Source organism: Pholcus phalangioides, unplaced genomic scaffold (genome assembly GCF_987345545.1).
Source record: "Pholcus phalangioides strain wild (caught in Gottingen) unplaced genomic scaffold, Ppha-v1.0 ptg000039l_1, whole genome shotgun sequence".
In the NCBI taxonomy this organism is placed as follows: Eukaryota; Metazoa; Arthropoda; class Arachnida; order Araneae; family Pholcidae; genus Pholcus; species Pholcus phalangioides.
The window spans coordinates 21,310,881-21,334,979 of NW_028301625.1; the positions used below are offsets into that span (position 1 = coordinate 21,310,881).

Consider the following 24,099-nt stretch of genomic DNA (forward strand, 5'->3'; position numbering starts at 1 on the left):
TATTAATGAAACCAGACATATGGCCTTAGCATCTTTTTCATTTTGTCTCTTTCATACTGTAGTTATGTTTAAAGTCACTTATTATTTTCATGGATTTCACGTTATGCACAAGAGCTGCTGCAAAAATCCTTACTAAAAGAAATTCTGAGTGCCAGGAACGGATGAATTCATTTTACATTTTTTCGGTGTACGAACAATTCGAAATACGAATGGACTCCAGGAACGACTCGCAAGTTCGTAAACTAAGAGTGACTGTATAATAATGCTTGCCAGCAGTTTATATTAAAAATTTGTTAAAAATACCTCTAGTGCAGGTAAAACCAAAACGAACACAGACGCAGAAAATTTTAGTGTTTGAAAAATTCGAAAATGTGTTTTTTTTTAAATTTGCGTGCACATTCCCATTGTTGAATGCATATAACTGATTGGTTTTGTATTTTCTATCGAATTGGTTTTTTTAAATACAAATAGAGTTATCAGAGATATTGAAAATCGAAAAATTCTGAAACTGGCCATTAAAAAATTCGGTTGTAAATGATAATGAAGATGGATAGCAGATCGTTAGTCTTGCAGTAGTTTCAAATAAATTGGTTTGAATACAGAAAGTAAGGAATTAAATTAAGGCGTCTTTCTATACAAGGTTGGGCATTTTTAGCTTTCTTAATGAATCTATGAATCTTTTCCTGGTCTTATTTCTGTGTATCGAATACTTTTAATTTAAATATATTTTTTAAATTTTGGTATAATTTGAATATGTATATAACTGATTTGTTTTTTATTGTCTATCGAACTGGTTTTTTAAAATACTTTATGAGTATCAAACACTAAAAATTAAAAAAACTGTGAAACTTACTATTAATAAATATGGTTGAAGGTAGTAATATAAAGAAGTGAATGGACCATTATTGGAATGAAAATATTTATTTGTCTTGCAGTTGATATTATATTCGAACAATATAGTGTATTTTTTCTGTTTTTATGGTACCCTATTATATTCTCTTAGGAAAAAAGCCTAGCCAATGAATGCACTGTCAGTAACTTAATTGAAATCTTCAGTACTAGATACATTTTCATTGTCACTTACAGGTAAATGAAGAAAAACACTCAGTTCAACTTGAAAATTAAACAAACCATTAGATTAAAATGAAAAAAAAATATATTTTTTCATTTAATACTCATCTTGCTCTTAATTAGCAGAAAAAATTTTCACTTCTTTAACAAAATTATGAAAATTTAATCACATATTTTTTTAGTTTTCATTCGGCTTCCTATAGATATATGTGTGTGTACGAATATTTCTTTCAATTTTTTAAAGTTTAATATTTGTTGCTTCTAAATGTCCATTTTCTCTAATGCTTTCATTTTTACGAAAAATTGGAAAATCAATGGAAGATTGGAAATTTATTAAAATCAGAAATGAAGTGTTTTAAATTGAAGTGAATTGACAGTTGATATATTTTAACATCTAGATTCGCCTGATCCCGGAAATCTGTTACGGGTAATCTTACTGTTTCATGTGATCACGTCTTTTTTGTTTTCTGTTGAAAATAAACTTTGAACATTTCTTGATGCCAAAAGCATATTTTTACTGCACTTTTGGATTTCTACTCGGTTAAAAAAATCTTTTTAATAAACTATACACAGAGACCAGATGAACGGATTTATTTACAGTTTCAACACAACAACTAATAGTTGCAAGTAAAAAGACAGCAAAGAACGCGTTAATATTCACGTTATATCATCATTCATTGAATGAAATGAAACTATATATAATATCGGAAGCTTCTATAATCTTCCGTTTCCATACAAACAACGCTCAACTACTATTAATGGAATGCAACAATGGGAACAAAACAATATTTTGATTAGCATGCGGCAAATACTGTGTATATACGTATAACGATAATCACAATAATCATACTAAAATATAAAAAAATCATTGTCATCAATAATTTTGTGATAAAAATGAAAAATTTTCAAGTAATTTTTTCTCAATACGCGAGTATGTTGATAACTTACATGATTTAAATAATGAACAAACATGATTTCAATGGATGGATGATGTGACAGAGATCATTTGTGAGGTAGTCAATTTCGATCTTTTGAACCCGTTTTTATTAACCCCTGAGTTTCTTGCATGTGATTTGCATAAGCAAACAAAATGCGAAAAAATACGGTATGTTATAATATTTTAAATGGGTATTTAAACAATAATGCATGCGCATCATGCTCTAAAACGACTGAAATTTCAAATTTTTTTCAAGTTTTTTAAAAGAACAGAAATTACTTTCATGTTGAAAATGTGTTTTAATCAATATTTTTTAATAAATCCACTAGCGTAAACTACATAGCATGCACAACTTGATACTCAATATTGTAAGCGAATCGAAATGCCATATTCAGATATACATTGAAACCTCGTTAATGGGTCACTCTTTAGAGAGCAAAAACATGACCCCGTGAGCGAAGTGACCCGACAAACGAAGTAAGCCATGCTTTGCTACTTCTTATATCCCGTTAATGCATTCATGCACATAAAACCAAGTTTTCGTCATTGAAATGTGTTCAGTCTTGGAAATTTATAATTTACGTTTAATTATAATTATTCACGTGTGTTTAACTATATTAATTTATATTATATACATTAATTTTCTTTTCCACCACGAGTTCGTGGAATTTCACAAAAGCCTAAGGTAAGGTCATTTTGACTGCAGTAGCCTTTTATAGTTTTGTGCTAAAAAAAAAAACATTTATTAGACATCAACTATAAATGTGAATTCAAATTGAAAAATTATCCATGAACACAAAGAGTTTTAAAACTAATTTTCGTTAATTTTTCAAGGAAATTTTGAATTAATATGCTTTTGCTATCATTTCTTAATGAGGAAAGCATTATAAGCTGCAATATCTACCGAAACATTGTCGATGAACAATAAAAATGACTTAACAATATCATGTCCATAATGCCTACTTTCCCATAATCGAGAAAAAAAAAGTGTTAGAGTTCAAAATTTAGAGAAAATACAAAATTGAAAGAAACGAATGCCAAGAAATCACGAAAGTGACTCCCTTAAGAGGAGCGTGGAGACGCATTTTTAGGATTTTAATAACATAGAACGTTGTAAATATATACAATCGGGAATTAAAAACAAGTGACCCGGTAAGCGGAGTGACGCGTTATCCGAGTGACCCACTAACGAGGTTTGACTGTATATTCAAGATGCAGGGTGTTTTCTAGTTGTACGAGTTGCTGGAATACGAGGTAACTGTAAATACCCATAGCGACGTTCGCTAACGTTTGTATAATGATGTATGGAAAAAGAACCATATATTCATCACAGAGGCTTACGCGGGGGGAATGGGGGGGGGGCCGTGCCCTTCCCCCAAGCCGACCATAAATTAAAAAAAAAAGTTTAATATTTCAGTAAAAAAAATAAAATATCGAAAGCAAATCTTTTATATGCTATTTTAACCAATTTCGAAACGCTCTTTGAAGGGTGGTAACTGAAAATTTGTCGGGTTGAACACTTTTGTGTCCTCCTCCAAGCCTTTTATGGGCCCCTCCAAACTTAGATCCTGAGTACGCGCCCCTGATTCATCAACTCGTTATTTTATACAGCCGCCACTTGTATATTTTACAATGAGATCTTATTTGATAGTGCAAAAAAAGCGATGTTTTTCAAACAAATGTATGAAGTTTGAGCTGAGGTGGTAGAGCATCGAAGAAAGGGTGATTTAACGCTGCTGGTAGGGTGATCCGTTCACAAGGTTCGTACTGCAACATTTGAGCCATCAGATCAAACAGCTGGTGATGTTCCTCCGAGTTTGATAGCATGTATTTCTAAAATAGAATCGAATATGAAATTGGTCCATATGAAAATTTGGTATCAATGGTAGAGATTCCTTCCAACTACTTATTGACTGTTAAAACATTGGAGCATTTTGGAAGCATACCTTCAAGGGCCGACATTTTTCTCGAACGTATCTTGCAGATGGTATCCTATCATTCCAATCTAAATTCCCTCGATAAAAATATTTTGTTCTGAAAAAAAAAATGAAAAAAAAAATTATTTTGTATTAAAAAATACGATTTTTTTCTACCACATCAATTATAATTAATGAATCTTTGATTATCATAAAAAGCTCACTTGCTCTTCTTTTTTAAATGTCTTGGCACTGGCCCGATAATTTTCTCCATCATTGCTAAATGCTCTTTGTTGTCATGAGTCTTAAATGAGTAAATATAAAGAAAAGTAAAACTTAAAATTCAATTTGAGGCACGTTTTAGAAAATCATAATTTTTTTTACGGCTATTGTATGCTGTGACAAAAAGTAGAAAAATATCAAATAATTCATATTTAGTACCTGGAAAAGTGTCTTGCCCAGATATAATTCAAATAGAATACAGCCGATACTCCAGACATCACAAGGTTGGGACCAGCCAAGTTCTGTAAATGATAAATATGCCATGAATCAAGGGTGCTCAACCTTTAGGAGAGTGCGGGTCACTTTATTAAGTGATCTGAAGCAGGGCTGTGGGCACGGGCGCCAATATGAAGGAAACATCGAGGGGCTGAAACTTGTCAATCGTCTCGTATATACGCCCGTATGTAGGAGGGGGAAGTGTGTGTTGCATTGTATGCTCATCAATTATTGAGAAGCTCCCCCCCCCCCCCCAATAATCATTGGGAGAGGCTGCTTCAGGTCACTTAAGTGATCTGAAAATGAACACCGGGTCACTTGAGGGATATGGGACTGTGCTGAGGGTCACTTAAGTGATCTATTTATTTGTCGCTTGGTTCATTTTTACAAAATTAGGTCTGAGGTCGCGGGGCACATCAGATGACTCCGAGGACTTTAGGTTAAGCATGTATGCCATAAATAATAATTTTTTGATAGTTGAGGCATTATTATAAAGGAAAATATGTTTTTTAGCGTGAATATTACCTAATATAATTTCCGGAGCACGGTAATGGCGAGTCGAAACTATGGTCGAATGATATTCATTATCGAAAGTTGCAGATCCAAAATCAATCAGCTTGATATTCGTATCTTTAACACGCTTTACCTCTTTATTCTACGAATAAAAATTAATCTCTTGTCACATCAATATCATACACATAATACGCACTACACTTCATTGTTGTGGTTGCCATAAAATAATATTTAAAGTATGCTTGCCTTCTTTTGGTTATATTTTGTCTCGTAATCTGCATTAATGAACAAAATATTTTCAGGTTTGAGATCAGTATGAGTCAAATGAAGATCATGTAGGACTGCAAATACGAGCAAAAAAAAAGTATCTGGATTAATAAAAAATTACGTGGCACATACAAGTCAAATTCTGTTATAACGAAATCGAAGATTCCGAGAAATTTTGTCGTTACAACCGAGGTTGACGTTTTCAAGATCTTACGTGACTAAAATGTAATAAGACGGTGTGCAAATATATTATGCATGGAGTTATTTCATTATCATTAGAGGGGCCGTATTTGATCGAGAACAATACGGGAAATTGGGATCATAAATACGGGACATGTCCAATTCTCTCTCAAAGTATTGCCAACTGTGGGCGATATTGTCAAGTACACAGGGTGTATAAGTAGCAGGGCGTATGGTATTTTACTAGTGAACCGTTGATTCTAGGGGCATGCTTCCAATTAGGAAAATCATCCAAATAACGTGTAGTATTCAGATATGTCATTCATGTCATGTTGCAAGGGATTGTTCAGTTATTAAAATAAAAATGTTAACTTTTTATACTGGCAAAAACCCAGTTACAAAATTGTTATCCTGTCTCTTCTGATGCGGACTAAAAAAAATCCCACGTTTCTGTCTTCCACGTTTCTATTCACTGAGATATTCGAACTCGATTCTCCGTGTGTTTTTAAAATTCGAATATCTCATTGAATATTGCACTTAGAAATGGAAATTTTTTTAGTTGGTATCAAAAAAGACAGGGCAACAACTTTCTTATTGGGTTTTTGGGCACACTGGGACTGTATAAAAAGTTATTTTTTTTATTTAAATAACTTTACAACCCCTTGGAACATGAATGACATATCTGAGTACTACACGTTATTCGGATATCTTTGCTAATTAGAAGTATGCACCTCTAGGATCACCAGTTCGCCAGTAAAATGCCGTACGCTCTGTTATCTATGCTCCCTGTATATTGCTTATAAATTACTCTTGGTGAGAAATACGGTGCTACATCAAGTCTGCAGTGATTTAAAATATATTTTATGGGGAAAAAAAAAATTAATAATGCAAATATGTGAGATGAATATGATGAAATCGTTGATGAGCTCTAATTCTAGTTATTTTTGGGGGGAAGCATAAAAATAAAAGCAAAAGCGACAAAAAATGCGTCGTCATATCCGATGTGATTGCCTTTTTATCGACGTGAAAACAAGGTTCATTGGCATTATTCTCTATCGGAATCAGTCCTAACCACTAATATGGACGAGGTGCATGTGTGGTTTAGTAGTAGTAGTAGCAGCCCTGACCACCAACTATTGACGTTATAGACGAGGTGTCGTTATAACTGAAGTCATTATACCCGAGTCTGACTGTATTTTAGTGCAACATTATGTATATGTTATTAGGTATTAGAATAAATCTTACATTTGACAGAGTAACACACTTGATAACCTATATGACGCACATGTTCTATGGGAAATGGATGAAAATGGTTTTGAATCTGTAAAAAAAGTCATCATAGAATGTAATTAAAGTTTAATATTAGGTAATACAAAGTATTTTGATATTTATTATTAGTTTTTTAGGTCTAATTAATTAGTTAGATCTTACCAGGAAATCAAACACGCTGGTTCCAAGCATTTCAAATGCAATGCAAACATGTCTTTTGTATTCGAAATGGTCTATCATCTTAACACATAGGCTGTAAATGACATGAAATCAACGTTAGAATTAGAAGAAGAAGAAAATAATCCTAAAATGTGCAGGGTGTTCCAAAATGAACTTACTGTTCTCCATTCGGATCATTCGAAGCTAAATGCTTCAAAACGTTTATTTCCAGACGAGCTGCTTCAACATATCTTGGACGACTTTTGACTATCTTTAAGGCTACCAACTGATTCCTGGAACAGTGCGAAATCGCTAATTTAATTATCATCGAAAAACAATAAAAGGGTAAATGTTATAATAATGTGTAAACAGTGGAACTTGGTTTTTTTCATTTGAATTTTTCTGAATTCTCTCCGAGTTTCTTATATAGTTTAATGTACAGGGTGTTCCATAAATTCGTAAATTGTTTAAAAATTCATAAAAATCGAAAGAATTGGTATTTGAATGCGGTTTGCGAAAAAGCTATTTTCTCACGAAAGGGTACTTTTTACTACAGAAAAAATTAGTTAAAACTTTTGTCGGTAGAGGGCGCTGCATGTCAATCCGGCAGGAATGATTGGACCTGAATCTTCTTTCAATCTCTGTGTCCGAAACGTTCGTAAAGCTTCAGCCGGTGATTCGTGGCTGAGGTGAAACAAGTTCATCAATCAAGTGAACATCGCAATGAAAACCTTATGTAAGCGCCAGTAACAGGAAATGAGCTGCTTATCGTACACTCTACATTTTATAGGACTCTAATTTGCATATTTCCAGTTATTTTCTTTCGCTTAGCGCTCTCTATTAACAAAAATTTTAACTGATTTTTTTTTCTGTACCAAAAAATCCCCCTTCGTGACAATCACTTTTTTGCAAACTGCATCCAAATATACCAATTCCTTCACTTTTATGAATTTTTTACCTATTTACAAATTTATGGGACACGCTGTAGTAGTTACATGTTGAATTCGGTTTTTTCGATTACTTTGAATAATAATCGAAGTGGAGTGAACATGAAGCGTTCAGAAAAATCCAAGATATTCCAGACCTTGCTTCGATGTTACAAGTTAAAAAATCCTGTGTGTGTGTGTGACAGAGGTTTTGACACTCAGCGGGTGCTGTTTTTTTTCGACCTCGACGTTCGGCTCACGCAAACAGCCGTGCTGTCATTCTATTCGCTGAGCAACTTGTGCAGAAACATCAGGTTCTGATGGGGACCCCAGGCCATATGACAAATTAAGGAGCTTATTTCAAAAAGAGAACATTTCCACTTTGTTTTCGAAATGCACTTTTTAACGGTTTCTGAATCTTTAGGATGACTTCTGTCGGATTATGCGACAGGGTTCATTCAAACGGAAATATTTTTTATAGAAATCACAATGTAAAGTTAGTCGTTTCTACCAAAAAAAGGAACATATCCACCTTATTAATTCACTTCGATATTTTTCATTCAAAAGGGAACATAACAAAGCGGTTGTTCTATTGGCGTTAAAGGGTTTTTTTTTCAAAACGACATACATTTTTCAGCAGCGCTTTCAAAGTATTTACAGTAGTATTTGCATTAAACATTGAATTTTGCAGTAGAACCCCTCGATAACGGGTACCCGTGGGACTGCAAAATTTTGTCAGCTAACGAGTAAATGGATTGTAAAATAGACGATTGAGTCCCGTCGATGCAATTAAAAAAATGCTCGTTAGAGGAGGTGTCCGTTATAGGAGGTTCCACTGTAGAATGATCGTGTTTCTTATGTTACTCAAGAGTGAGTAGTAAGGGTACCTTCCTTGGCTAGGCGAAACCTTCTGGAATCAACAGGTGGCGTAGAAATTTCCAATTCTTCAGACTTAAGTCTGAAACCTCCAATTTTTATATATAGACAAGAGGTTTTTTTCCCACTAATTTTCATCCAAAAAACGGAACATTTCCAGAATTTAAATGTAGATAATTTCCTTGAATGTTGATAAAAAAACCATGATATTTCAATATTCTTATACCACTCCCGTATGCTACCTGTTGGGCTATTTTACAATTTTGTAAAACGGCTCATTCCGGAGAAAAAAATGTTTTTTACTTCTACTGTGTAAATTTAATAATTGTGGAAATGTTCCCTTTTGAAATTAAGCTCCTCAATTAGTAATAAGGTTCGGAATTCTATCCTTTGAAAACGCCACACACCAGTGCTTAAAGTAACAAAATTCATTATAATAAAATAATGTAGCAGCTAACGTCATTAATCAATGTTGATGATTTAGTTGCAATTTTCTGTCAACATATGGATTTCGTATTGATGAATTGAAAAATTCGAATTTGTTTTAATTCTGAATTTTTTTGCAGTCTCCTTGAACTTTGAATTAATCAAGTTTGATTAACATTGTATATGATTTCAGAAAACTTTTATGATAGCAATAATAATGTATGGCGAAAGAGAAAACAATAATGTTATTTGTAAGTTCCAATAAAGTTCGAGATTTCATAATTATTGTCAGACTTCATGATGGCTTCGTGGGAGCCTGAACCACAGGTGTTTGTTTCTGCCTGGTACGGGTATCTCCCATGTTCTCATAATTGTGTAAGGCTATTGTTCGAATGATTGCTTTTCACAATCGCTATGAATCAATCGATAATTTCAAAAGAATAACTCACGTTTTCAAGTCTTCAGCTCGAACAACTTTACCAAACGTCCCTTCTCCTAAAAGTACGAGGATTTTATCTGAAAGCAAAATAATAAGACGACTCTTAAATTACAGTGGTACTACCTCGACTTACGAGATCAATTCGTTTCTGGAAGTTAATCGTACCTTGAATTAAACTTTTCTGTGTAACATGTGATTGACATCCCGTTAATTTGTGTTTCACACCCCTAAAATATTAATAATATAAAAATCAATTGTCTGGGTATTCAACAGTATAAGCAGTGTTCTGAGCTTTCGCTATGTAAGATAGGTTGCGAAGTTTTTGTGAACGTTGATATCTCAAAAGACACGGCTCATCGACGTATCCTGGAAAGCGGTAACATTGTGTGACGCAAATAGCATTCATCGCCAAGTCTTGTATGAACACCACAAACAAACTCTATTATCTTGAGCCATATCTCGCTTCGTAAGACGAATGGGTAACAAATATTCTGTCTGATAAGAAAAAGTTCAAATTAGATGTCCCAGATAGTTGGCATGATTTGAGAAGTGAACCTCGCAGTAATTTCAGTTTACAGGATGGAGGAGTATATTTTATGACACGTGTAGACTAGGGCGCTCAAACTTTTTTGAGAGTGCGGACCACTTACGGGATTTGATAACTTGGCACGAGTCACTTAAATAATTCATTAACTGGTCTCGGGTCACAAAAAAGGGAAATGAAACAATTCATAATTTTGAAATTTTTTTCGTTTTGAACATAATGACGATTTTAAAATATAAATCAGCGCCATGTTCCTTTGAATTCATACATTGTGAATTCATCTTTGAGGGCAAGGCTAAAACTAGGGATAGGACTAGTGGGTTTTGTCTTCCAGGTGCCGGACTGTGTGGGGGGGGGGGAATACCGAATTCACCATTTTTTTTGTTCAAAATGGGACCCCAAATTCAGTGCTTGCCTCGGGGGAATCAGAGTATATCACTTTTTTCTATAGCGGACCGGTCCGTTTAATAGTGTTACACTTGTAGGGGGCTTCAGTGCACTACTTGGACGTGGGGCCCATGATGGCGCTATTCATCAGAGACCCTCCCCCACCCCCATTCAACACCTACAGCGAAAACTATAATTGGTCAACCTATTGGTTACATTCAAGCAAATTTTGGGATTACTCATGTTATTTTCCATAAAAAAGTGTACTTTTTACGTCAAATTTTAAGCAAAATCCATGTAATATTCAAAACACGATTGCAAAAAATTCATTGAATGAAATGTTTTGTTATTTTCATAGTACATTCAGTTAGTAATGATACAAGTTTTTAACCAAAAATTAAAAAAAATGTATATCATGCTCATAAACTACGCTCAAATCTGTTGATGAGCGTGTGTGAATTTTTGAAATTTCATCTAACATATCGTGTATAAAACACTGTAATTAGACAAATACGTGTGATAGACCTTAGATTTTGGTTCAAAATTTTAACAATACGTGGCAAAATATCGTATTAAAATTTTGTAATGATACAAATAAATAGATTTTTTTAGAAATCACGTATATAAAGCTCAAGTGAAATGTGAAAAATAGCATTCTCCGTAGAACGCGTTTACGCAACACTAAATTGGGCGAACTTCGGTTCTGAGCGTCATATAAGCAAAACAAGGCCTGTTTTAGAATCACAAGAAACGGGGCTTTCATAAAAAAATGAAAATAAAATAAATCAATACCTTCTTCCAAAATGACGTTTTAAACATTGTCGGATACCGTAACATCTTTAAACCTGAGCTAAAACTGACTATTAAAAAAAGTTTTTCAGATTGATTTGTGTTAATTGTGTTGTATGTGAAAATTTGTGTAGAAAAAAAAAACCACATATGTGTGGTCCTATCTCAGGTCTTGACTTGAAAAACCACTATTAAAAACCATTTAAAACTGTTAAAAATGAGGTACACATTTTGCGTACTTCTGGAGCAAAGAGGTTATACACCCCAAGTATCAATAACACTTATTATGAAATAAAGCGCTTTTGTTGCTTTAAACTTTTTCTTCTCAATTTATACTCCTTTTTGAGATAGTAAATTTAGAGAGTCACTGTATATTACATACTTATAATTACACAATACATCATCAATGAAATCAAAAACCTTAGACAACTCTTACATCTATTCTGAATAATATCCCCTTTATGAAAAAGTAAATGTCCATCAGAATCATCGTTGAATAATTGTCTTTCAACATTAGGTTCTTGAGGAATCTGAAACAAAAATTTTTATATAAATTTAAAAATAATTTAGCCATTTGCATCATCATCTTTCATTTTTTTAAATGTATTAAAGAGGACGTTGAACTCATTAACTTTTTTTAAAGAGAAAAATAATTAAAGTTTTGAAAAATAAAGAAAAAAAATAACTTTTGGCAAAGAAATAGTATTTGGAAGAGGATGAAAAATAAATTTTTTTATCGTGGATTCTAGATTTAATTCCATTATGCGAAGGGAGACTGCATATGAGATATACGTCTAATTTGGCTTCATTCCCATTAACAACTGAGTTTCAAGAAATAATTCTTGGAATATGATGATCACGGGTTATGTTTTTGTTCTTTTCCAGCAAATAATGCTCTACAGTAGAGGAAATAGTTATTTGATTACAATAGAACAATGATTATTGTCAATATTCTCGGAATTGCGCATATACGATGTTGTAACATGTTTCAAAAGAAGAATTTATTGCTGAAGTGTGATATAAAAACCTCATTCTCTCAACAAGAATGGTACTGTTAATTTCCCGTAATGAAGCAGCTGCTTATTCTTCAAAGCCAAGCTTTTAGCTCGCTCTAGAGGCTAATTCCAAGCTGAGGCCTATCCTATAATACTTTGTTTTTTGGCAACACTTGGAGGGGTCCTATTTCTTTTTTCCTCCAGGACAACATATAGTTTTAATCAGTAATATTATAAAAAAAATTTCATAGCAAACAGAAGGTAAGTTATAAACTCAAAAACTGAGTTCTATAAATTTTTCGTTCTTGAATGGAAATTGAAATTATGTGGGGTGTATGAAAAGCCGCGGCGTTTCTAAACAGCGTTTTTAACGGCGTTTCTTATTCTGGATACGGCTTATTTAATGGAAATTATGGTAATTGCTTACTACTCTCTAGTGATATTGCAGCCCTGTAAGTTTATCCAGTTGCTCTTGAGCGAATGTTTTGTTCTTGCAATGCAAATGGAAGTTTTTCTACTGTATAGTGATTTTTTAATTAGGAAATGAAATCAAGCCTAACTATAATTAACTTCAATGGACAGAATATTCAGTTCACTAAAACCGATCTAATGGGAAAATGCTGATCTCGGGAAAAAAAATTAATTTCCCACTAACTAAAAAGCGTCAATGTAATAATTATCACTTGAAAAAATAAATAAATGTATAATATTATAACATCTTCAAGACTCGCCTTACCCACTAAATGTGAGTGAACCATATGATGTGTGTGAAATCATGAGATTAGACATGCTTTTCTCATTTTATTCTGTTTTTTTATTGATTCGCCCCCCCCCACCCCACCCGAAAATATTTCTCGGCACAATAATGCTCTCCAAGATTAATCTATTGTGTCTTGAACGTTGTACTCGTCTTCTGACGAACTTAAATATCAGGAAATGATAAAAGACTTAACGTATTGCTTGTTTTTTATGCCAGAGACTGACTTATAAATGCTGAAAATTTCTAAAACAAATTAAGAAAAATACATGAAATTTTTAGTCGAAGACGCCGATAAAATTTGTTGTATCCTATTTTCCGTACTCGTCGAAGTTCACTATAGCCGCATAAAATAGCACTACAGTATATGCATTGGAAATCAGGTGAGATCAAAAATTTAGTTCGTTGTATTCTTTGGATGTTTGTTATTGTGGGGTATGATGGTATATTATTAAGTGAATGTTGTTTGCGCTACGGCAGGTTTTTTGCGAAGCGAAACTCATTTGCGTCATAAAATTCAAGGAAACAAAATAAGAAACACCTCAGCCAAACGAGTTTGGCCAGAAGCCACCTCAACTTTACTTTGCGGTCCCGGGCAACGTTGTTCTAAAGGGTGTTCCAACAGAGCCCTAGTCCAAGGACCCGAGTCGAACATACGTCCAAAAAGCCCAGAAAATCCCTAGCCAGGCTTTTTTATTCTCAACCGTTGGTTATAGAAACACACTTTCAATTAGAAAAAATATCCAAATAACGTGCCCATTTTAAAGATTTGTCATTTCTTCTACAAGAAGACATATATAAGTATCAAGATATTAAATTTAATTTTTTAATATTATCCTCCCCCCCCCGTTCCCTTAAACTTCTAATTAAAAAGTTGCTGCTCTGTCTTTACTAAGCAAAAAAAATCAATATTCCCAAGTGTAATGTTAGCTGAGATATTTGAGTCAGCGACGTTTAATCTCAAATATCTCAGCTATTATTGCACTCAGAAACATTGATTTTTTTTCTGGGCTCAAAAGAGACACGGGCAACCATTATTTGATTGGAAATTAGAGAACAGGGTGAGTGTATAAAAAATTAACTTTTATATCTCAGTACATATAGACGAGCCCTGCAAAAATAAATGAAATATCTAAAATGAGCACATTATTTGGATACGTTTCTAATTGAAAATATGTTCCAACACAACAAACGGTCTAGAAGAAAAAGGCCTGGGTATGGACTTTCTGGATACGCTTTATGACTAAAAGACATTTTTTTCATAGAAATGAAAATGGGACCACAAAAGTTTTTTAGCCTTGAGCGCATGCACTCACTATAATGATCTTGTTTCTGCAGCAGCATGTCAATGAGAAATACTCACTATACAGGGTGATTTCCTTTGCCGCGTTATACCGGCGAACTGTTGATCCTAGAGGCATACTTTCAATTAGAAAAAGTATCCATATAACGTGTAAAACTCAGATACGTCATTCATGTTGCAAGGGGGTTGTCTAGTTATTGAAATATAAAAATTAACATACGGGCACCCTATCCTCAAAAACCCAATTAGAAAGTTGTTGCCCTGTCTTTCCTGGGGCCAACAAAAAAAATTCCTTTTTTTTCGAAGTGCAATATTCGCAGAGATATTTGAATTTAGAAACCGGAGGAAAGTTGGGAGACAACAGCATAAATAGATCAATCAGCAAGAAAGAAGCGTTAGTTTATGCTGTTCTTTTCAGAAATTTCCTCCTTTTTTTAAATTAAAATATCGGTGCAAATATCACAATTAAACACGTGAATTTGTTTTTCGTTGGCCTCAGGAGAGAAAGGGCAAAAACTTTCTAATTTGGTTTTTGAAGACTGGGTGTCCGTATAAAAAGTTAGTTTTTATATTTCAGTAACTTTTTACAACCCCTTGCAATATAAATGGCGTATATGAGTTTCACACGTTATTTGGATACTTTCTCCAATTAGAAGTATCCCACTGAGAACAACGGTTCACCAGTAAAATACGGCAAGGAAAAATATTTAATCACCCTGTATAGGTTCACTTAACACAATAGTTTTCATTTCAAATGATGGTAAGCGTAACGTGATGGGCCATTCGTGAGAGGGAAAGGCACGTTAAAAAAAAAATATATATATATATATATATAGTATAGTCGGCTATATTAATATGAGAGATATTGGTTACATTAGTACAGGCATCTTCAACCCGTTTCACCACGGTGCTCCCGGAAGCATCCAGAGCTCAATACTCGTGTCCGATTTCGTGTTCGCGAGCACTTGATTGACGTTCCAATGAATCACCTTGTACAAACTGCATTTAAACCATCTTGATTTCATGCATTCGTATGCCAAACTTGCCCCGTGAGGGTGCTCTTGTTTTCATGATGGATGCGGGCAGTGCTCGTGATTAGAAAAGGGTTGAAGACCTCTGCATTAGTAAAACAATTCCACAATTCGTGGTGCTCGTAATATTTGTGCCTTGTTTGCAGACCACATACAAATTCTATGTAATATAAAAATAGGAAGTATAGGGTATTTAGTTTAAAAATTTGTTACATCGAATGTTGAACTGATTTGATCGCTTATAATGATTGCGATCGATGACTTGTGAGGATATATTGCAGTCTAAACACTAAGAAACTTATTTTACGCCTTATGGAGGGGGGGGGGAATATACTGTTAACCAACCCTAAGATGGGCAAGCTATTACAGTCTGTCACTTAAAAAACTTCATTTCCCTTAAAATCTTTTCATGTTTCACGATAAGCTGAAAATTTATTTGATAAAGGAGAATTTACAGACTTATAATAGACTATACGAGTTATATAATTGAAGTTTCTGAGCTGTAACTGTTCATCAGAAAGCTATGAAACTTCGAAAACCCCTTAATGAAGATATGAGGCAAAACATGGCATTTCATATCCTTCAGCAGGACCTCTAGACTTGGATCTTTGGCGGGCTCCTCTATAGCGAATTTATAGTATGAAAAAATATATAGTATGATCAGAGATAATTGTCTCGTGTCTCTGGACTAGAGCCCTGTCAGCCCCAACTTTATAGACGCCATGAGGCAGTCTCGAAGGCTCTTTAACCATTTATTTGGTAATGTTGCTCTCAAAGAGAAAAAAAAAGCAACATGATTTTCTTACTTTTTTTTTTAAGTAAACACATTTCATATTTTGAGCTCGTTTCAACATTGATGCTTCTAAGCAACTCCTAAACATTCAATTTTTACTTGTCAGCTGTGTTCATGAAGTTTCTATAATTATCAGCACAGAATGGCTCAAATGGGCATATGTCTCCTATTTATTGATAAGAAAAGCAAGAACGATTTTCGACCCTTGCATTTTGGAGAGAAATACCATGTGTGGAGGACAGATATTGCTCTGAATTCTTCAACAATGATTAAATAAAGTAAGTTGGCAAACGATAAATGATTAAATAAATGCATTTTAAAGCTATTCAAATCTAAGTAAATCATATAAATGCAGTGTTCCCCGAGGTGCAACATTTCATATTTTTTTAAATATCGACAATAATTTTTTTTGGTCACATAATTAGCATTCAGTGTACCTCATTTGCTTAAAACATAACCCCTCAAAATTTTCTCCTCTGGATATTTCAGTGCTTGCTAATTAGAGGGTTAAAGGCTGAGCATCTCAAAGCTTGTGGTGTAGAATCACGGTGCTTGTAACCATACTCGTAAAGTTATTCGAAGCATTGGGGGGGGGGCACTTTTATTCAGCTCGTGGGGGGGGGGAAGCTTAATACAAGTTTACAAATTCACACCATAACACAATTTTTATAACTCAACGTCATATTCTTTGGTGAGGAAAAATGAGAACGGCTTTATCCCTTTCAGAAATGAGCATTCATTTGATTTAGAATTTTAGAAATGTTTTTTAATTTTTGATTTTAAAAAAATACATAAAAACATGTCAACAAATCTTTATTTTTTCAAATTTAATTTTTTTTTAGCAAAATTTATTCACTTCGTTGAATTTTTTTTCAGTCAAGATGATACAAGGTATATTCAGCTTCACATACAAATTTTTCCTTAATTTTATTGCTAAATTTTATGTAATAAATCACACTTTTCTCGGAGGCACTTACTCATGGAAGAAATTTTAAAAAAACCCTGAAAGTTCAACTTCAAGTGCTGCCCTCTGATGAGATCCCCCAAAGTTCATATTTATCATATTTTTAACTCAAAACTTACACAATCCTTTAAATCAGGGTTTAACTCCCTGAGGTGAAAGAAAAAATTCTACAGTGTGAAAAAGCAACCCCCCATATTTGTGACACCGGTGTCTCAAAGGATAATTGGAAATGTGCCTATACTCTTCTACCATAAAGTTCATGCAGTTTGGTCATAATTTTTGTAAAAATTCGCACATGCACCACAATTTACGTTTGAAAACATCCTCTAGCGGTCACTGTCGGGGGAATTGATTTTTTCTGCTTACAACTTTTTTTAATCTCCTTCCATTAAGACATTCCAACTTTTTGTGGCATTCTGACGAATAGTTACGGCTGCAGACAGGAAACTTTAATTATGTAAATTTGCATTTTCATAGATTTGTACGATTCACCGTATTTACCATGAAAAATTTGAAGCAAAAATCACTACAACCGGCCCATATCTCTTCTACTGGAACCACGAAATGATAAGAACAATTGAGTTAGAGCTGTGTTTCCTAAGTGGCCAATATCGCAGAGTGATGGAATGGTCTGGAGGGCGGTAGACGCTATGAGTTTAGTATAGGATCCTATGGGTTGGCTTGGGGGGGGGGGGGGGGCGAAGAGAAAAAAAATTAAGGAGTCTGTGGAGCAAAAAGTTTGGGAAACTGTGATTAAGAGCAGTGTTTTTTAACCTTTTTTTTCGCCCATGGGCCCCCTTTCAACCATATTTTCTTATTGTGGCCCTCTAACATATGGCCTTCCACGATCATCCAGAAGCAAGAGCCTTTCTACTTACTAAATTTTTTTCTGGAGTAAATTTATAGAGAACAAAAATTTTATAGATACGGTCAATTTCCGCTGTTCTCTGGACTAGAGTTCAGCGAGGTTCACTCTTGTGGGGGGTTTTATGTAGGGCTGTCTCAACATCATGGGCCTTAGGGAGAAGTGATGTTCTGGACTTATCTGGATAGAACAACTTACATATTTGCATACTTACTCTCAAAAATCATATTAGCTCATCGTTTAGGCCCATTGGTCTGGTTCTATGGAGAATTCTGCTGAATTCTGAACACATGGTTACACTTTTTTCTCCCATATTTCACTTGAAAGCTTTATTTCTTCACGTGTGAATTTTTTTTCACTTCTCTCTGTGCTCGCCCCTTAACTGACTGCCATAGCTTTCCTTCCACTTGATTTTCACCCGTGGCACCATTAGAATATGCCAGGACTACAAGGGGGTTACGTGGCCCCAGGTTGAAAACCACTGAAGAGAAAACCATGGCTGCTGAAGACCATTTCAGTGAGTGTTAAACTCAATGAAAATCGTTCATCTTTAAAATCGTGATGTGGCGGAAAAGGTTTAATTCTTTGTTTAAAAGTACGTGTTTAGTTTCAACTTGGGTCAGCAAAACATAGTCTTTCGTGATCAATCTTATTTGTCAAAAAATTCGTTACAAAGAAATGATTTTTAATGACGAGAAAGACAAAACATGAATATTACTATAAAAATTTTGTTTTCAGAGTTTCTATTGCGAGTACCGAGTGTTTGATCATAAGAAATAAACATTTTTTGGTCCATTCAAATGAAGTTAAAGTAAAATATGAGAAATGATTGGCAAAAAGCGAAGTTTTCTTCTTTGAAAGCTCCCTGGGTTCCGGGATTTTTAAGGGTTCCGTGGCGTTTGATCATGCGGAACTCCCAAAAAAAAGCTATCACGGAGCCCCAGGGTTCCACGGAATACCAGTTACCATGAGATAAAATTACTGTACCATTATCGATTTATTTTAGCAAAGTTGGTTGCTGGCATTTCACCGAGAAGTCAATTAAGAACGGTTTTTCGCGCTAAAATAATGGAGTTAAGCCAGTCTCGCACGACTTTGTCATACCCCGTGCCAACTTGTGGTATAATCACTAGATTATCGTTTCGGGCTCTCTGGCAAACTTCCGTTATTTAGTAAAATTTATAGCGAAATGTATATAATGTAACGAACGTAAATAATGTAAAAATTATGTTGCACGGGATAAATTTTAAAACACATTAAAGCAGTGTTTTTCTTGACCTTTTTCAGCCCATGGTCGATTTGGACCATATTTTCTTCCCGTGCCTCCCCCTCCTTGTTCAGGGCTCCCTCCCCTCATCCAAATGCGAGACCCTTTCTACCTATTGAATTTAATCAAAAATAAATTTATAATGAACAAAAATTAAATAAATAAAATTGAACGCTGGAGCCCTGAGCCAGGCACGGATCCAGAAGGTGGGTGATCATCACTCCCAAGAGCCGAATTTATATGGGAAAAATAGGTCTGTGTACCAGTATAATACCAGACGATCCAGCGAACCTACACAATACATCGACCATCCTGAGACATCACCCTAGGTCCTGGGCATGAGATCATAAGTCTCCTTTCAAAATGATGTTCTGGGGCTAGATGTGCATTTATGGTTTTACCGCCTGTGGGCTACACGAATTTTGCCGCCCTTCTCCCATTCTAGTCTAATTTTCTTGACTACTCTTTTCTCGCCTTCGCCACCCTGCGCTATAACTCGCTTGGCCTTTCCCCCCTCCCCTCCTGCTGCAAGTATCTTTGGTCACTCTTTGATTACTCTTTTGGTCACTCCTATGCTTACCCAATCTCTTAGAGAGAGAGTTTTTAAACCGAGGAGAGGCTTCGTTATAATGGGATTCGACTGTATTTATTTATTTATGCAATATTTTTTTCCTAGGTGCATACAAGATACATGTAATGCGTTTGTTTGTTGTAATACGATAATGTGAAATGTGAGTTATATTATGAATATAAGAGAAAGTAAAAAAAAAGAACTACCGAAATTGAATTTTTATATCAAACCCTCCGTGGAACTCGAGGAACTCGAATCTGTATCGTGTTCCGAGACAGCGGAGGGAAAGTAACAATGTGTTGCACCGCTTAGGGATTTGGTTCGGGCCAGCGCCTACCCGGTACTAATCTCGCTCTACCAGTCCTGTACTGGCAGAATACAGCGTTGTCAACATACACGTGCACCCACCCATACGGCTCCAAAGGGCCAAAATCGGTGTCATTAAATTTTTTTTTATTATATATAGATTTATTATATTTTTACTCATATATAATTCATTTATTTATGAAATATTATTAGCAGATGCGCATTTATGGTTTTACCGCCTGTGTGGGCTACACGAATTTTGCTGCCCTTCTCCCATTCTAGTCTAATTTTCTTGACTACTTTTTTCTCGGCTTCGCCACCCTGCGCTATAACTCGCTTGGCCTTAGTACACCCGCGTCTCAAATCACTCTTTTGATCACTCCCATGCTCACACACTCTATAAGTCACTCTTTTAGCCATTCACCTGCTTGCATACTGTTTTGGGCCACTCACATGCTTTCACACTATTTTGGCCACTTAAAATGGTGCACAATGTGTGTGTGTCACTCACCGAAGGTGGAGATACGGGAGGGGGGGGGGCATGGGGCATTGCTCCTCTCTTGCGTCAAAGGGGAGCCGACTGATCTAATGTATATGCGTATATATGAATTAATATTGCCATCATCATGCTCTCCCCCGCCATTCATCACCGTCCGTCCCCCAGACTTTCGTGTATATCTCCACCTATGTCACTCGCATTCCTGAACGCTGTTTTGGTCACTCACTACTTGCACACGCTCTAGGTCACTCTTTTGGTTGCTCACTGACACGGTTTCTTGCTTTATGGGCCACTCTTTTGATCATTTACACGTTTACATATGCCCTAGGTCATTCTTTTGATCATTCACATGCTTGCTCACGCTCCAAGTCACTCTTTTGCTCACTCACGTGATTGCAAACTCTCTAAGTCACTCTTTTGCTCACTCACGTGATTGCAAACTCTCTAAGTCACTCTTTTGCTCACTCACGTGATTGCAAACTCTCTAAGTCACTGTTTTGGTTACTCACTGACCTAGTCCCTAGTTGTCTGGGTAGAGGCAGATTTTATTGAGGATTGCCCAAATTTTGTAGCCCTTCCCCCCATTCTACTAATTTTCTTGGCTACTCATGCTTCAAATTTGCCACCCTTCTGAACATGCCGCCTTGGGCTATAGCCTGCTAAGCTCCCTTATAAATTCGCTACTGTCAGGCCCCCCATGCTTAGCTGGAAGTAACAGTCTACATATGTACATACTTACATTCAAAAGTCATATCACCAGATTTCATCATGTAGCCCAAGCCCCTCTATGAATACTATTAATGTGAGGTCCCGTGCTATGCCCACATAGGCCCATGGGTTAAGATGGTCCTGGTTCTATGGATAGCTCTTCTGGTTTCTAAAAGTAGCGACATTTTTTCCCACAATTACTGTAGGCTACCAAACCTATACAGACTGTCCAAATTGTTTGCACAAAACCGTTTTACCCGAATTTAACGCTGTTTTTTCCCAACTTTCCTCCGTTTTTTGTAATTCGAATATCTCAGCGAATATTGTACTTGAAAACGTGGAATTTTTTGACAACAGGAGAGACCGGGCAACAAATTTCTAATTAGGGTTTTGAGCACACGGGGAATGTATAAAAAGTTAATTCCTTCATTTTCTTATGTGTACGACCCCTAAAATAAATTTTCGAATTTTAAATAACTGCACGTCATTTGAAAACTTTTTGTAACTGAAAGGATGTTTGCAAAGTCAACGGTTGCAGAGATATCCGCTGTGCAAATACTTTCGGACAGCCTGTATTTAACACGGTAGGTGCTCTCAAAGTAATAACTATGTGATTATTTTCTATTCAATGCGTTTCTGTTCTGTTTTTGATCTTTGGGCATAGTTTCTGGACGTCCTATATGAGTAGGTGTGTATGAGATTCAGGACGTCCACATAGGGGAATGCATTATATAATACAATTACATTGTACATATATTAATTCTTGGGGGGGACTAAGCCCTCTTACAAAGTTTATTGGGGAGGGACGCACCCTGAGTCCTCAGATTCCTGTGTCTACGCCCAACATGGTGTATAGGTAAAATGAACTTCTACCGATATGATACATACATACATACACAATCTGCATTGAGATAATCGAATTTATGATTCAAAAATATAAAAAATTTAGAGCTCGAAAGAGTGACAAACTGAACATTTTTGCGAATATAAGAGGACAGCTGAACATTATTTTACAAGAACGGAGAGAAAATGCTAGTGTCCGGTAAAATCGGGACGTATGGTCTCAATGTTAAAATTCGTGGAGTGCCACGCTCATCGAAAGTAATATCGATTGTGTCACGGCTTGGTAAAAGGTTGGCCACCCTTGTGTTAGATAATAGTTTTCAGATTCAAATATAGTTCCACGAGGTTGGGCTGCTCTTTGAAATGTTCGGTGCGTTTACATTGCTATCTCGCAAATTGTAAATATACGTCTTTTGTAACGATCTGATAGGATGGAGTCTGGTCATAGATGTACATTTATGAGTTGACGGAAACAACAATGAGATGCCTCAACACTTACCCCGACGCAACATAATAGAAAGCTCGGTATGAAATCCGAAATCGGTGGTTCGAGTGGAATCTCTTCCGTTTTGCGACGATTAGAAACTCTTCGAAATAGACGATTGCAAGAGCAGATCATCACATCTCAGCGACCACAAACACATTAAAAAAATGACATACAGCACCAACTATAAAAAACTAATCCCACAACAATGCTATCGATGATCATCCACAACAACAACAATTAATCGAACATAACAGAGTCGATTGAACAAACACATGTGAAGACCCCACACAACACGTACTTTTACGATTTTTACAACACACGCTATATTTCTTTTTTTTCTACCCTTCTACACAACGTGAGTATATTCGTATCTGTCTGGCAACTGCTGGGTATTACGGGCGGCCAAAAAAAAAAAATCCATTGGCCTTTTGGCTCCTGACGGAACAGCAATTTACGTCAGGCCGTAAGTCTTTTGGCAACACAACATATTACGAACGAGAGAAAGAGAACGCCTCTTCTTGTTATTTCTTTTAAGAAAAAAAAAATCTTGAAGATAGAAGCAAGAAAAGAGAAGGAAAACTTATTAAGAAAAGAGAGAGAAACTTACTCAAAATAGCTTGTGTCTCTGGATTCGCGTCAGAAAACACAGCTCTCTCTTTACTGAATACAAGGTCATTCTTAGATCTCAAAAGGTTAACTTTATCTCACGACGATACCGAGAGACGCTTTTATTTGCAACACCGACTTATTCTTAGCATCACCTTTTGTTGTTTTATATATATATATATATACACCAATCTCCATCTATTTACTTAAGAAACGCATTAATACTTCACGGTTCGACTCGACATACGAGTCATTTACATTCGACATCTTTTTTGTAAACACCACTCAATTAAATTTTGAGAAATTCATTCTCTTGCGACAAAACTGAACCAACACTGGACATCGTGTCCGATGAGGGTCATCGAATGTTTTTTATTAGGCAATCTCTAAAAAATGTCGAAAGGTAAGGTGTCGTGCTTTGTGCGACCCGTGCTCTGAGCGAACAAATTCTCCCTCATTCTTTACTTGGACAGATCTTTGCTTGAGATATTTCTGTATCTTATGGAAGAGTAGATAACTTTGCCTAATAATACTCAAAAAAATCACCAACGAATAAGGCAAATAGAGTAAAACTTAGATTTACCGTCCTTCGTTTAACCGTCAGTTTCTGTTATCCGTCATCGTCTAAAAAACGGAAGAAACAGCCCCAGGTTTTAAGGTCCAAAAAGAATGGATCACTGCTAAGGTCTGTACAAATGCCACCGGCAATCATAGATTACCCTTCTTTGTAATTGGTAAATCCAAAAAACCACGTGCTTTCAAAAATTTGAATATGAACGCATTGCCTGTGAACTATTATGCCCAAAAAAGTGCTTAGATGAACCAAACAATTTTATCAGAATGGTTCCACAACGTTTTCGTGCGTCAAGTTAGAGCTCATAATATGCTTGCCGCAGGAAAAACTGCT

General features: G+C 35.5%; 2 protein-coding genes across 2 annotated transcripts in view; one reads left to right on the forward strand and one right to left on the reverse strand.

The window, feature by feature from the left end:
* LOC149065684 (uncharacterized) overlaps positions 1-24,099 on the forward strand; it is an 81,430-nt gene that overhangs the window by 31,081 nt on the left and 26,250 nt on the right. The window lies entirely within an intron of this gene.
* On the reverse strand, positions 1,646-22,988 carry LOC149065685 (serine/threonine-protein kinase Doa-like). Its single transcript, XM_089253499.1, has 12 exons — positions 22,599-22,988; positions 11,634-11,727; positions 9,488-9,554; positions 6,990-7,103; positions 6,814-6,904; positions 6,628-6,703; positions 5,182-5,276; positions 4,948-5,077; positions 4,366-4,448; positions 4,149-4,228; positions 3,955-4,042; positions 1,646-3,841 (listed from the first exon to the last, which is right to left on the reverse strand). The coding sequence occupies exons 1-12, from the start codon at positions 22,716-22,718 to the stop codon at positions 3,680-3,682; spliced, it is 1,200 nt and encodes a 399-aa protein (XP_089109625.1). The 5' UTR covers positions 22,719-22,988; the 3' UTR covers positions 1,646-3,679.